General features: G+C 37.0%; 2 protein-coding genes across 2 annotated transcripts; both read left to right on the top strand.

The window, feature by feature from the left end:
- Positions 1 to 9,839: 9,839 nt before the first annotated feature.
- Positions 9,840 to 14,655, top strand: LOC146958307 (receptor-like protein EIX2). The gene is made up of 2 exons (XM_085739819.1): positions 9,840 to 11,146; positions 14,311 to 14,655. The coding sequence occupies exon 1, from the start codon at positions 10,094 to 10,096 to the stop codon at positions 11,099 to 11,101; it is 1,008 nt and encodes a 335-aa protein (XP_085595945.1). The 5' UTR covers positions 9,840 to 10,093; the 3' UTR covers positions 11,102 to 11,146; positions 14,311 to 14,655.
- On the top strand, positions 11,195 to 12,366 carry LOC146958308 (uncharacterized). The gene is made up of 2 exons (XM_085739821.1): positions 11,195 to 11,847; positions 11,944 to 12,366. Exons 1-2 carry the CDS (start codon positions 11,653 to 11,655, stop codon positions 12,244 to 12,246), a joined length of 498 nt encoding a protein of 165 aa, XP_085595947.1. The 5' UTR covers positions 11,195 to 11,652; the 3' UTR covers positions 12,247 to 12,366.
- Positions 14,656 to 15,850: the final 1,195 nt, after the last annotated feature.

Genomic DNA, 15,850 nt, shown 5'->3' with positions numbered 1-15,850 from the left:
TAAAGTAATGCTGTTTGGCTTGATAAATGCTGGTGCTACCTATCAAAGGGGTATGACAACTCTATTTCATGATATGATTCACAAAGAAATTGAAGTATATGTTGATGATATGATTGTGAAGTCAAGTGATGAAGAGCAGCATGTTGAGTATTTGAAAAAGATGTTTGAAAGACTGAGAAAGTACAAGCTGCGGCTGAATCCTAACAAGTGCACATTTGGTGTACGATCTGGAAAGTTGCTAGGCTTCATTGTCAGCCAGAGAGGCATTGAAGTTGACCCTGACAAAGTCCGAGCCATCAGAGAGATGCCGGCCCCTCAAACTGAGAAGCAAGTCAGAGGTTTCCTCGGACGTCTGAATTATATTTCAAGATTCATATCTCACATGACTACTACTTGTGGTCCCATTTTCAAATTGCTCAGAAAGAATCAGCCTGTTGTATGGAATGATGAATGTCAGGAAGCTTTTGATAGCATTAAAGAATACCTGTTGGAGCCACCTATCCTTGTTCCGCCAGTGGAAGGAAGGCCTTTGATTATGTATCTGTCAGTGTTAGATGATTCAGTGGGCTGTGTTCTCGGTCAACAAGATGAGACTGGTAAGAAAGAGCATGCTATCTACTATCTGAGCAAGAAGTTCACCGACTGTGAGACTCGGTATACAATGCTTGAAAAGACCTGTTGTGCCTTAGCCTGGGCTGCCAAACGCCTGCGTCATTATATGGTGAATCATACGACTTGGTTGATATCCCGAATGGATCCAATCAAGTACATCTTTGAAAAGCCTGCTGTTACTGGAAAGATTGCACGTTGGCAAATGTTGTTGTCTGAATATGATATTGTGTATAAAGCTCAGAAAGCAATCAAGGGAAGCATCCTTGCTGAGCATCTTGCTTGTCAGCCTCTTGATGATTACCAGCCAATTAAGTTTGATTTCCCTGATGAAGAGATTATGTATCTGAAAGCAAAAGACTGTGAAGAGCCACTGATCAATGAAGGGCCAGATCCCAATAGCAAGTGGGGATTGGTGTTTGATGGTGCTGTTAATGCTTATGGTAAAGGAATAGGAGCCATCATTGTAACTCCACAGGGGCACCACATTCCTTTCACTGCCCGAATAACTTTCGAATGCACAAACAACATAGCTGAATATGAAGCATGCATCTTGGGCATTGAAGAAGCCCTTGACCTGAGAATCAAACACCTTGACATCTATGGAGATTCTGCACTTGTTATTAATCAGATAAAGGGTGAATGGGAGACTCATCATGAGAAGCTGATCCCTTACCGTGACTATGCAAGACGTCTGTTGACATACTTTACCAAGGTTGAGCTACACCACATCCCTCGGGATGAAAATCAGATGGCTGACGCTCTTGCTACTCTGTCTTCCATGTTTCGGGTGAACCATTGGAATGATGTGCCTGTAATCAAAGTGCAGCGTCTTGATAGACCCGCTCATGTGTTTACCATTGAGAATATACCAGATCAAGCTAATGAAGATGTGAATGATAAAAAGCCTTGGTATTACAACATCAAACAATTCTTGCAGAATCGTGAATATCCACCTGGTGCTTCCAACAGGGATAAAAAGACCTTGAGACGATGGGCTAGCAGATTCCTTCTGGACGGAGAAATCCTATACAAGAGGAACTATGACATGGTCTTGTTGAGATGTGTTGACAAACAAGAAGCTGAGAAATTGATGCATGATGTACATGACGGTACTTTTGGGACCCATGCTTCGGGCCACACCATGTCAAGAAAACTGTTAAGAGCCGGCTATTACTGGATAACTATGGAGCGTGACTGCAACAGACATGCCAAGAGATGCCACAAATGTCAAATTTATGCTGACAAGATTCATGTGCCTCCACATGCTCTCAATGTTATCTCTTCCCCGTGGCCTTTCTCTATATGGGGCATTGACATGATCGGAAGGATTGAACCGAAGGCTTCCAATGGACATCGTTTCATCCTAGTGGCAATTGACTACTTCACCAAGTGGGTTGAAGCTGCCTCCTATGCAAATGTGACCAAGCAAGTGGTTGTCAAGTTTATCAAGAATAACATCGTCTGTCGATATGGTGTTCCCAACAAGATCATCACTGACAATGGTTCCAATCTGAACAATAGTATGATGCAAGCTTTATGTGAAGAATTCAAAATTGAACACCACAACTCTTCTCCTTATAGACCTCAGATGAATGGTGCAGTTGAGGCCGCTAACAAGAACATCAAGAAGATTGTTCAGAAGATGGTCACTACTTACAAAGACTGGCACGAAATGCTACCTTTTGCCTTGCATGGTTACCGTACCACAGTGCGCAGCTCAACCGGGGCAACTCCTTTCTCTCTGGTGTATGGCATGGAAGCAGTTCTCCCTCTGGAAGTGGAGATTCCATCTCTTCGAGTGATCATGGAAGCAAAACTAACCGAGGCTGAATGGTGTCAAAGTCGGTATGACCAGTTGAATCTGATTGAAGAGAAACGTATGGATGCCATGGCTCATGGACAGTTGTATCAAGTACGAATGAAGAATGCTTTTGACAAGAAAGTCCGACCTCGAGAATTCAAGGAAGGCGAACTTGTATTGAAAAGAAGGATAAGTCAGCAACCCGACCCAAGGGGCAAGTGGACGCCTAATTATGAAGGTCCTTACGTTGTCAAGAAGGCTTTCTCTGGTGGTGCTTTGATTCTTACACACATGGATGGTGTTGAACTCCCAAATCCTGTTAATGCCGATATAGTCAAGAAATACTTTGTCTAGAAAGAAAAGAACAGCGTGGTAGGTCGAAAACCCGAAAGGGCGGCCTAGGCAAAAATGCGCTTCCCGGTGGATCGAAAACCCGAAAGGGCGATCCAGGCAAAAGTTAGGGACAAAAAAATGAATATGAAAAAGCTCGCTGAGATTGTACGCAACTCAGGCAAGAATGAGCGCCTCGATGAGCCGAAAACCCGAAAGGGCGGTTCATGCAAAAATGAGGTTAACAATAAAAGACAAGTAACTATATCTGGCAAATCACCATCACCCCTTGGGGCATCTGCAACTGTCAATGGTCGTCTTCATCAGAGACTTCTGTACTTGTGAATTCAAAATTTCTATGAAATATAGCGGTCATCGTGTTCAATGTATCACCAACCAATAAAATTACCATTTTCCAAGCTTTGTAAATCCGTGGAGTCGTGCCCTTGGCTGACTATCACTCTTCTACATCAATTTGAGCCTTTCTGTTGTTTGAAACTCTATTTTTCTTTCTACCTTCAATGCTATATACAAAACATTTTCTTTCTATTTGATAATGTTAATGACTGAAACAAACATCTTTTGAAAATTGAAAATCTTTTTCTGTCTATTTTGAAAGCAAACCTGAGCAATAGGGTACATTTCAATGAAACATGCATGAATGAATGAATGGCAATGTCTATTTCAATACATGTTACAAGCAGGTTACTCCCCAGGATGATCTGTGGTCAATGGCAAGAATGAAAAAACAGAATGAAAAAAAATGGAAAAAATACAAATGAAAGCTCGCTAAGTTGAAAACCCGAAAGGGCGGCTTAGGCAAAAATGAGCACCCCGCTGATTGACAACCTATGAAGGCAATTCAGGCAAAAATGGGGCAATGAAAAGAATCTTTACTCCCCGGTGAATCGAAAACCCGAAAGGGCGGTTCAGGCAAAAGTGGGGTTTGAAAATGAAAAATGAAAGAATGGAATATTGAAAAAGCATTGACCACAGATGCGAACATCCAATATTTACCCAGCACTGACACGCCTAGCAACGGCGACCTGTATCCAAGAACCTTCCAAGGGTCCTCCTTTACAAGCTTTATTGCCCTCAGCCATGGTTTCGATACGTCTCCCAACGACGGTCTCTCCAAAAGAGGTTTTCCTCTGTGAATATGTTGCAGCACGAGCCACTACGTGCCCAATCTTCCAATGTCTTGTCTGTCTCTGTGAAACTTTCCCTGTCAAACTACAAACCAATCATGCATTTCAAGCATTCATACATGCATAATCATGCATTTTATGTGCTCATACATCCAATAACCTTGTTATACCATACATACATGTTGCATATCCAACTTTCAACTGTCAAATCCAATCCAAATTTCAACTGTCAAACTCAATTTTCAATTTCAATTTCAATCTCAATTTCAACTGTCAACTGTCAAAATTCAATTTCAATTTCAATTCCAATCCCAATGTCAAGTTCAATTCAATTTCAACTGTCAAATTCGATGCAACTTTCCAATCTCAATTTCAAATCATGTCAAATGTCAAATTCGAAGCAATCTCAATTCCAATCATGTCAGCTGTCAAATTCGAAGCAATTTCCAATCTCCAATTTCAATTCCAATTTCAATGACAATTTCCAATGTCAAACTCCAATGTCAATGTCAAATTCCAATTTCAATTCCAATTTCAATGACAATTTCCAATGTCAAACTCCAATGTCAATGTCAAATTCCAATTTCAATCCAATCTCAATGTCAATGTCAAATGTCAATGTCAAATGTCAATGTCAAATGTCAATATCCAATGCCAATGTCAACTTCCAATGTCAATTTTCAATTCAAATCAATGTCAATGTCAATGTCAATGTCAATTTTAATTTCCAAGCCAATGTCAATGTCAATGTCAATTTTCAATTCAAATCAATGTCAATTTACTCTCAATTTACTCTTGGGCCAACAAAAATGGTCATGTCTATTTCCAAATCAAGTCAATAACAATTTACCCTCAATTGGTATCTTGTTAAGCCAGACTTTCAATTGGTATCTTGTTACTGGTCAAGTGCCAGGTTCGATCCAAAAAAGAACCACGTGTACCTGCTTTTATACCTATGCTTCCGGACAAACGGCAAGTTCAATCTAAAAAGAACAGTTTGCACCCAGCTCATGCTTTGTTATCAGTCAGACGGCAAGTTCAATCTGAAGAACAGTTTGTACCCAGCTTATGCTTTGTTATCGGTCAAACGACGAGTTCGATCTAAGAGAACAGTCTGCACTTTCCCACATGATGTGGTGATAATCCAACAAGCAAGTTCGATCCAAAGAAACAGCTTGTATCAGCCCTCTTGTCTATGTCTCTAGCCAAACAGCCAGTTCAATCCAAAAGAACAGTTTGTGCTGCCTATCTGTTTGTATCTCCAATCAAGTGTCGAGTTCGATCCAAAGAACAACTTGTATCTGCCTATATGTCTATGTTTCCGGTCAAGTGCCAAGTTCAATCCCAAGAACAGCTTGCACCTATCTTTTGTTTTGTATTCCTTGGTCAAGTGGCTAGTTCGACCCAAAGAACAACTTGTACCTATCTTTTCTACTCCCTGGTTTGTCTACCCTGTCAATGTCCACCTGAATCCCCAGTGACATGACAGGTTCCATAGACTCCAATTGTTTGTCTTGCATTCATAATCAAATATTGCATAGCATTCATAATTTTGAAAATCTGAAAGCGTATTTTTATGTCCAAAAGCAGTGCAAATGTTAATATTTAAGTATCTTCGTCCCGTCAACTCTAAGACTTCGTCTCTTGACTCTCCGGACAAAGAAACTTAAATAGGGGCAGCTGTTATACCCTAATTTTGGACCTAAAAATACTAACTCAATTCCTCTTTTCTTGCATTATAAGTCATTTGAACTATCTCTGATCAATTGCATCTTTCTCTGCATTTTATTTCAATGTTATTTGCAAAATTCACATGCAAGGGCATTTTAGTCATTTCCTATGTCAAAGTTTCTCTCAGTCTTTCAAAATTTTGTTTAAGACCTTTCAAATAAGTTTGAATAAGTCTTTGTTTCATTCTATGTCAGAATCCATTTCAAAAATTGCATTTGAAGTCATTTTAGGTCAGTTTTGCCCCTAAGGGCATTTTAGTCTTTTCAAGTGTCAAGACTCTGTTCAAATCTTAAAAATTGTCTCTGAGTCTTTTTATTTTGCTTATGTAAACTCTTGCTTTAATCCCTTGTTAAAAAATCATTTTTAAATTGCATTTGAGTCGTTTCGAGTCATTTTAGTCCCTAGGGGCGTTTTGGTCATTTCACATAATATTTCTGATTCGTTTTAATCTGCTTTGTTGTTTTTAATCGTCTCATTTTACGTTAATTTTCAATTTACTTTTTTTTCAATTCAATTTTAGTTTTGATTTTCATTTTGGTCCTCGTACTTTTGTTATTTGCATTTTAATCCTTTTTTAAGTCAAAGTCAAAGTTTGTTAGAGTCAAGTGCCACATGGCATTATTTCATTGGTCCAAGCTTCCCACATCACCTATAAATAGGTCAAAGTCATGGTCAAGGTTAACAACTAATCATTTTTTTTTACACCAATTTTATTTTCAATCATTTTTTACACAAAATCACAAAAATCTTTTTTTTCTTTTTTCTCTTCTCTCTAACCACCTCCTTCACCACCCTAACTAACTTTTTCCACCACCCTAACAAACTATTTTTCACCACTTTTCTTCATCTTCAACCTCTAACAACCACCACAAATCCTCCATAACCAAAACCTTGATCATTACTTTCAACCTCCAAAAATCCAACACCAATACACTTTCTCCCTCTATTCTTCCGAATCAAACAGCATTCATTTTCCGAATTCCCCAAGAACACTATGAACAAAAATTTCCGGAATTCTCAAATCACATGAACAATTTTCGGATCATCTTCCTCAACCACACAAAATTCAAATTGTGAATTCATTCACCATAACCAAGACAAGCTCGATTTGGAGCTGAGCAACACAAACGGTGACGCAAATTCGTCCCTGTTCTTGTCAAACGCCAAATTCCGAAAGTAAATCCATGAGATAGAGTCATAAGCTTGAATCCGTGAAGATGAAGAAGAACAAGGTCGAGTTCGTGGACAGAAGCAAGCATAATAAGACCGATGTGAAGCTTTCCGTTCTCAAAACGATGTTTCCTCCGACTTAAACCAGAGGTAACGGTTTCATTTCATGGTTGTTCATCTTTTCTTGCTAATTTTTTTTCGAAACTTGCAAGCTAGATCTAGGCTGTTTGTGTTGTTTTTGCTAAAAGCCGATTTCGAAAATGAATAGAGGGCGAAGAGAGCTTCAATTTGATATAAAATTTCTTTGAAAACGGAGTTGTTTTGAAACTCCGGCACGGTGGTGCCACCACCGACCACCGTGCCGGAAGAAACTATCTCGCCGGAAGGGATGAAGGTGTAGGGCGGCGCTATATTTTTCTCAGCAAGAAGAAGCACTCATATTTCAATTGTTTGGAACGTGAAAGAAGAAGGAATACTTGGTGACTTGCTTTTTTTTTTACCACACAACACTTTTTATACTTCCTTCATAATTGTATAACCCTACCCATAACCCATGATCCATGACCCATCATCCTAGCCCATTTTCGTTTTTTACCATAAGCCCAACGTTTTTTTTTGCCTTCTTTTTCCAGTATGCTACGTGCACCCCCCCCCTTTCCCAGCATTTCTTGCTAAAAATTGCTAATTACACCCCTGTCTGTCCAAAATCTTTGATAAAATTCCTAAAAAAATTTCATGTATCCTTGATCATTTTCTTGACATTTTTTTGGTGTTTTTATGTGTTAAATCTTGATTAAAAAATATGTAGTATTTTCTTGTTAAAAGTTTACCTTTTTTTGTTAAAAATTGTGAAATTTTATATGTGTTTGTATCTAAAAATTCTCTAAAAGTTCCAAAAATTTTCACACATATTTCTTGATAGTTTTGTGGTATTTTTGTGATAATTGTTGCATGTTAAAATTGATAAAAATATATGTGGAGTTTTCTTGTGATTTTATGTTACTTTTTGTTAATTTCTTGTGAAATTCTTGCATGTTCTTGATCCCAAAATCTTGCTATGGTATATTGACCCTTGATATGAGAATTTGCAATGTGTATGCCTCTGATTTGGTGCTATTCTTTACTATTTTGGAGTTTGATTTGTTAATTTCTTGTTTTACAAGTCATGTAAATAATTGTTTGTGGAAATAAAGTGTAAAATATGCTTAAAATGTGTCATAATTCTTGGTGTAATATTGTCTTATAATTTTCATGTCATAGCTGAAATAAAACTCTTTGAAGATTGTCATGGCATGAAAATTATAGGCCTTATGATTGTGGGAATTTTATGACAAAGTTTAGGCATATTTTACCACTTTTGTGTGCTAGGATTTCTACTTTTTTTTTTGTCAAGTTTCATTACTTTCCTATGCTATTTTACTTGCATCCATTTCAATCCTTATTATTCCTTGTGCCACTAACCATTTTGTTTCATGTTTCATGCATCTCCACAAGCTTACTTCATTCTTCCATTATAGTTTCATTTCTTGCACTTTAATTCCCATATTAATACTTAGAATGTAACATCTAGGAAATCTTGTACTTTACTTTTATGCCATTTTTAATTTCTTGCAAGACCATAGAATGTATCTAGGCCAATGATGTAATAAGGACAATGGACTCTAATAATGTACACCGACACAAGCACCGACATATGCACACACACCACTTTAGGTATATAGCTAGAATATGCATGTTTAGATGTATGTTTAGGATTGTATGCTTTAGATGTATGCCTAGGATTTACACTTAGAAAAAATCATTTTTCCAAAAAAAAATATGAACAACATCACTCAAACCATTTTCTAAATAAACCTTGGGATCAAAATCCCATTGTAATTTTCCCTTTTATTTTCTTAATCAAATTTCAATGAACTTTAATCATACTTAGACTATCTTTTGCAAATGACTAATTCCACCTCACCTTTTTCTAATCTCATGCCCTTGAGGCCTCCTTCTATTCTTCAAACTCCAATTTTCAAACTTAAAATCAACCAACAAAAACAAAAACATTTTTTGGAAGAGAACTACGGTGGATTTGATCCCTTAAACGGGTACGTAGGCAAGGAACAAAATTCCTTCAATTCAAATAAAATAAAAATTCAAACACTTTCTTCTCCCTCCAATTCTTCACTTAGCAAATTTTAGGTGTAAATAACATTTTCAAATAGCATTTAAAAATAAAGCGCGCGCGCAGAAATTAAAGACGGTTCCTATAGGTTACTATAGTCGTTATGGGTGCCTAACACCTTCCCGTAGCGAAAACAACTCCCGGACCTCGATTCTCAAGGGTTTTGCTTACTTTTTCCCTTCCCAAGAAAAAATAAGATATCACCGGTTTAAAAGGTTCAAACGTAATCAATGTTTGACACCCGAAAACCAAGATAAAACATTGCATTGATTCAAGTGTATATGATTATAACCTTTGACAAAGGGATGTTTAATGAACCATAACATTGTTTCAAATCAAAGGGGTGTTTTCTCTCATGTGAAGAGTCATATAATGCACTATAAATGCTTGGCATTTGGGCATTAGTTGGATACAAAAAGAACACAGAACAACAACACACAAAAAAAGAACAACAACATAATTCTCCATCATTCTCTTACTCTAAATCATCCATCAATTCTCTAATGCATGAGTGAATTGCTGGAACCATAAATCTGTAAAATACTGTTAGGAGATACGCTTGGTGTGGTTGTGCAATACACGTCAAGGAACTCATAGTATCCTGAAGGGGATTCGCCGGTCATTCCTTATTGCATCCAATATACAGTTATTGGTGGGGGCGAATCGAACCTAAAGGTTAGTATGGCAACCCCATACGCTTTGAGTTTGCATGCATAACCATTAATCTTTTCAGGTTTCAAGTACAGCAGCATCTTCCCAACAATCAAGATAACAACAAATCTTTGGAATTTATGTGCACACTTCATCATAGTCATCTTCATCATCTTCTTGGTCAAGTTATTGCAGCAGACCCCCAACACAAGATCCAACATTATTGATTTGATTTCAAATCAGTTTGAAGGCTCCATTCCTTCTTTCTTATCGCAAGCAAGAGCACTCTATCTTTCCAATAATAAATTTTCAGATTTAGTTTCCTTTCTGTGCAATAGAAGTAAGCCTAACATTTTGGAAGTTTTGGAAATAGCAAACAATGAATTAAAGGGTGAGTTGCCTGATTGTTGGAATAATCTAACCTCATTAAAATTTGTTGACCTGAGCAATAACAAATTATGGGGAAAGATTCCCATCTCAATGGGTGCCCTTGTTAACATCGAGGCTTTGGTTTTAAGAAATAACAGTTTGAGTGGACAACTTCCTTCCTCTTTGAAGAATTGCTCAAACAAGTTGGCTTTGTTGGACCTTGGAGAAAATATGTTTCAAGGTCCATTACCTTCATGGATTGGAGACAACTTACGACAATTAGTAATCTTAAGCCTTCGTTTCAATAAATTCAATGGAAGTCTACCTTCAAATCTCTGTTATTTGACAAAACTTCATGTCTTAGATATGTCACTAAATAATTTATCAGGAGGAATCCCAACTTGTGTAAACAATTTAACTTCAATGGCTCAGGACATCATGAGCTCAACAGATCATATGTATACAGTCATAATCAATCATGTGTATTACTCAAGACCATATGGTTTTGACATATCCTTGATTTGGAAAGGTGTAGACCAATGGTACAAAATTTTTTTAAAAACGATTGATCTCTCAAGCAACCATCTTACAGGGGAAATACCAACTGAAATGGAGTACTTATTTGGTTTGATTTCCTTAAATTTGTCAAGGAACAACCTCAATGGAGAAATCATTTCAAACATAGGAAACTTCAAATCACTCGAATTTCTAGATCTGTCAAGAAATCATCTGTCAGGTGAAATTCCTTCCAGTCTAGCTCACATTGATCGTCTAACTATGTTGGATTTGTCAAACAATCAGCTCTATGGAAAAATTCCAATTGGAACACAGTTGCAAAGCTTTAATGCTTCGAGTTTTAAAGGAAATTCCAATCTCTGTGGAGAACCCCTTGATAGAAAATGTCCAGGAGAAGAACCAGCAAAACCACAAGTTCCAACAGTAAATCCAGGATATGAGAATTCAATATTTTTGGAAGCATTATACATGAGCATGGGCATAGGATTCTTCACTGGCTTTGTTGGTTTGGTAGGCTCAATATTGTTACTGCCGTCTTGGAGAGAAACCTACTCCAAATTCTTGAACACTTTGATATTGAAAATCTTCGTGTGGTGGAAGTAGTGATCAATGTATCTGGCTAGTTTCTCTAAAGCTGATGAATGATAGGTAGGTACTTCTGTTCTTTCTTACTCTTCTATTTTGACTTTTATGTTTGGCTTAAATATGTGTCCAGTCCCTGCAAATAGGGCTCAGTTGAATTTTAGTCCCTGTACTTACTAATCCTCCCAAACCTTCCCTGCAAATATTAATCACTTGAACTTTGGTCCACATTAAGGTAATATGCCTACGTGGCAGGTGATTAGCGACGTGGCGCTTACATGGCGTGTGGTGACTGGGTTTCTGTCAGGCTGACTCAGCTTTTGGCACGCGGAAGGACCCTTTTGCCCTTAATGAATCCTGAGACCGAAAAAAGACCATTTTGCCCCTGAGTTTTCCAACTTCCCCCTTCCCCCTCTTCTTTCTTCGTTCACGACTTCTTCTTCTTCCTTCTTCATTCTTCCTCCATTTTCACAAGAACCCTAATTTTCACAACTCCATTATTGATCGAATTTCTCACCAAATCCATTCGCAATAATCAATTCGTGACCTCTAAATCCGATTTGCTCCAAAAAATGTCGTCAACTGCAACTTCCAGTCAATACTCTTACTCAATGGGCTGGGCATGTTATCGTAAAGACCCACCTGACGAGATCCAGACCTCGCGTGGAATGTTTCCAGTGTGCTACTGTCATCAACCTATGGTGATCTACATCTCAACCACTTTACAGAATCAGGGCCGTATGTTCTGGAAGTGTCGCAATTGGCAGGTTAGTGTGTTCATAATGCTTGTTCATAATGCTTATTATGTAGTTTTTATAGAATGAAAATTTATGGGTTGTTGGAATGTTGTTCATTATGCACAGAAAGCAACGAAATGTAACTTGTTAATCTGGGATGATGAACTTGGTCCAGCTAGAAGACCTTTTGTTACAGTGCCATCTACTCCATCAAATGCATCAATTGAGCAGCCAAGGATAGAGTCGTCGAAAGCAGTGGAGGCTAGATCAGAGAAGTGTAACTGTGCAGAAACTTTGAAGGGAATGTGGGACGAGAAGAAAGAAAAAATGAAGATGAAATTGGTGCAAGAAAAGAAGAAATTTGACTGGTTGAAGTTGTTTGTTATAGTTAGCTGGGTGTTCTTTGTGGTATGCTATGCAAAGAAGTAGTGAGTTAAGGGGAGAAGTTGGAATAGGATTAGTAATGAGTTTGTGGTAATGTAATGTGTATGTGTTTATTTGAACTTGTAATGTGACAACGTGTAATGTGTTGGTTTGGTTTAATGAAATTTTATCAGCCTTTGATTTTTTCTTGGTTTCTGCACCTTTCTCATATGCCCCTCCTTTACCCCCTTCTTTACCATTAGCCCCAACTTCATTCATATCCAATGGACTTATATCATACGGTCCAAACCCATCATCAATCCCCAATGTTCTTTCATGTTCACTATCATCAAAATATTCAACATCTGACTCATCTTCACTGCTCCCTGACTTCTCATCATCAGAACACACCAACACACCTTTTCCTTTCTTATCTACCAATTCCTTCTCTATTCCTTCTCCATTTACATCAACCTGAGAACTTTGTCCACCTTCCCTATTAGTAACAGTAACACAGTTTGGAACATCCACCAACCTACTAACTTCATCAACATCATGTTCTACAAAAAAGTTAACTGGCTTGTTTACTTTCAAAGCATATTCCTTCATCTTACTAACATCAGCATCTACCTTAACAGCCAGAAAGTTTACTTCGTAATGAGGCATCCACCATAACCTATATGTACCCTTTTTAATATTCAAATCTTCTTCTACATACCCACACAATTCAAAAAAACTAAACTTATCAGGGTCTAAACCTTCAAACCTTTTTACCTCCCCTCCTGTATAACTTATCAACCAGTCCCTGCTAAAACAACCTCCATAATGACAATCAACAGTAATAGTACCCATTCCTAAACAAAAAATTGCAGAAACAACATTTAGGGTTTTGTAAATGCATAAACCGAACAGGGTTTTTAACATAAATATTCGGGTTGAACATTTAGGGTTTTGAAAATGCATAAATCAAAAAGGGTTTTTAACAAATCAAACACGAGTTCAAACATTTTTTACGGTTTTTATTTCAAAAATTTAGTTTTTAACACAGATCTAACACAGGTTCAACCTTTAGGGTTTAGAAAATACACAAATCAAACACAAACATACCTGCGATAACCTCTAACACCAGCGAATAAGTTTTCACCACCCTCGTCGCGAAATCGTTTTCACCACAATCGCTTCTGCTTCTGTTGTACTCTCGTTTTCAGGTTTCAATCGCTTCTGCTTCTTCAGGTTTCTGCTTCTTCAGATTTGCTGGGTTACTAATTTAGTTTTGACCTTAATGAACCCTAGTTTTTGTTAATTTTCCCCCCAAAATCGTGTTTCAGAACAAATGAGAGGGAAGTTGGAAAACTCAGGGGCAAAATGGTCTTTTTTCGGTCTCAGGATTCATTAAGGGCAAAAGGGTCCTTCCGCGTGCCAAAAGCTGAGTCAGCCTGACAGAAACCCAGTCACCACACGCCATGTAAGCGCCACGTCGCTAATCACCTGCCACGTAGGCAGATTACCTTAATGTGGACCAAAGTTCAAGTGATTAATATTTGCATGGAAGGTTTGGGAGGATTAGTAAGTACAGGGACTAAAATTCAACTGAGCCCTATTTGCAGGGACTGGACACATATTTAAGCCTTTATGTTTTAACTGAATCATGAATACTTTTAGCCTTGGGATAATTGCTTTATTAACTACTGAAATTTATTAAGCTTATGACAATTTATTCTTGTTCAATAATCTATCATCAAAGAAAATATCAATCTAATAATATAAATTATCGTTGTTTGGTAAGTTAATCTATAATCCTTTTAAAAAAAAAAAAAATATCTATACACATCACATGTTACTTGTTTTTATCTTTTCTTGTTTAATGGCTATTTTCATTTGCTCCCATAACCAGTTTATTCCAAGGAAATTGCACTGCTTTAATGTTGTATCCTAGACAGTTTTGAAGTTATATCTTCAATTTAACGAAACTACAATTATTTTGATCAAAAAGCTAAGTTAATCTATTTGTATTAACTTCCCTGCATAAAATTGTTAATTGCTGGTTTTTCTTTCAAAGTTTAATTTCCCTGCATGAAATTCCACTACTTTAATATTGTCTCTAAATACTGAAATTGAATTTTGTTCCAGGTCTTCAATTCCTTTGTTATGAGATGAATGCATAATTCAGCTGTTATATTTTAGCCCCTTCTCCATCCATCTTTATTACTATTGGTTCAAGGAATGTTTTCAAGGCGAAAAGTCCAATGCGAAATTTTTGCCAAATTGTGCCATCTATCATTTTCTTCCCAGGTGTGTAAAATTGTAGTTGTATAGTAAGGAACTTTTGTACTTTAAATAACAAGTATTTTTCCTTTAAAATTTTTTTTGTAAGGTTGTGGTTCAACTCTCATTGTCGATATGACAAAAATTTTAGTGGTTGATACATGTAAGTATATTTATAAGTGTTCTTTGAGCCTTAAGGTTTGTCCTAAATCTGATGAGTCCTTAAAACCTAACTCACCTGAACTTTTTTATCAATAAATAAATTATTAAATATGTGTTTTCAAGAGAGGTAAGAAAACTATTCATAACAAAAGTTCTAGTCTTTCTCTATTTTTTAGGAACCTATTTATATTCTTCTCAAATTGGAATAATTAACTCTAATATTTGTCATATTCCATAATTGGTGATTTCATCTTCGAACTCCATTTCATCCATGAACTTCCTTTCTCTCATACTCGAATCAGTTAGAGAAATTGATTGATGTATAGTTGAATAATGTCGTTAAATCATGGAGACACATACAAGAATGCTTGACATAGTGCAACAGAAGATTGTTGCTTCTGAATAGTCTATCATTGTGGAGGCAGACATGATTGTTCTGCGTCAACCTCATCTTACGCGGATTCAACAATCCTTAGAAGTGGTGATGCAACCAAGTGATGTTAGTGACAAATTGATTGTTCTACTAGAATCAATTGAAGTCAATTCGTTCATCAAACGCCAGAGACGATGGTGGAAAATCAAACGCAGTTGAAAACGCAATCATGCTCGACAATGTTGTTGGTCAACATGTCTTCAGTAACAGAACAATTTGACAAGAAAAATATCCTAGCAGCAGATGCCATTCAACGACAACAAGGAAACGGAATTACCATTAATAGTGTTGTTGGATTTCCTTCAATTTGCCAATTTGATCAATGGTTTGATTAATTGGTGATACCATATTTATGGAATACAATGTCATATCATATGATCTTTGTGAATGATTTAATTGAGTTAATTACAACCTTGAGAACAAAGGTTGTTCTATACGGATGTAGTAATGTAATAGGAAACTTAACTATTACATTTTCTCAAGAGACCAATTTCTTTTTAAATTGGAATGATCAACTCTATTATTCATCCTATCTTATATTCTATGAGAGACTTAACATTTGAAAAGGAAAGGAATAACGAAAAAGGACATTAAACTGTACAGTTGAGCCTTTTAATGAAGAATGAGTGAATGAGTATAACATTCTTCTTTATTTCCTTCTCAAAGTTGATCAAATAGGGACCCATTAGCATTTCAAGTGACCGACCAAGGCTGGTCATTTGGTGTGATTGTGTTAAATCAAGTGGGGGGACCTTAGCCATATAATTTTGGCTTCTTGTCCCCAAAGCAAAGCCTTTGGATTTTGTAACC

This window comes from Medicago sativa, chromosome 1 (assembly GCF_051527215.1).
Source record: "Medicago sativa cultivar Bolivia chromosome 1, Bolivia_mono, whole genome shotgun sequence".
In the NCBI taxonomy this organism is placed as follows: Eukaryota; Viridiplantae; Streptophyta; class Magnoliopsida; order Fabales; family Fabaceae; genus Medicago; species Medicago sativa.
This window is presented reverse-complemented; position numbering and strand designations above follow the sequence as displayed.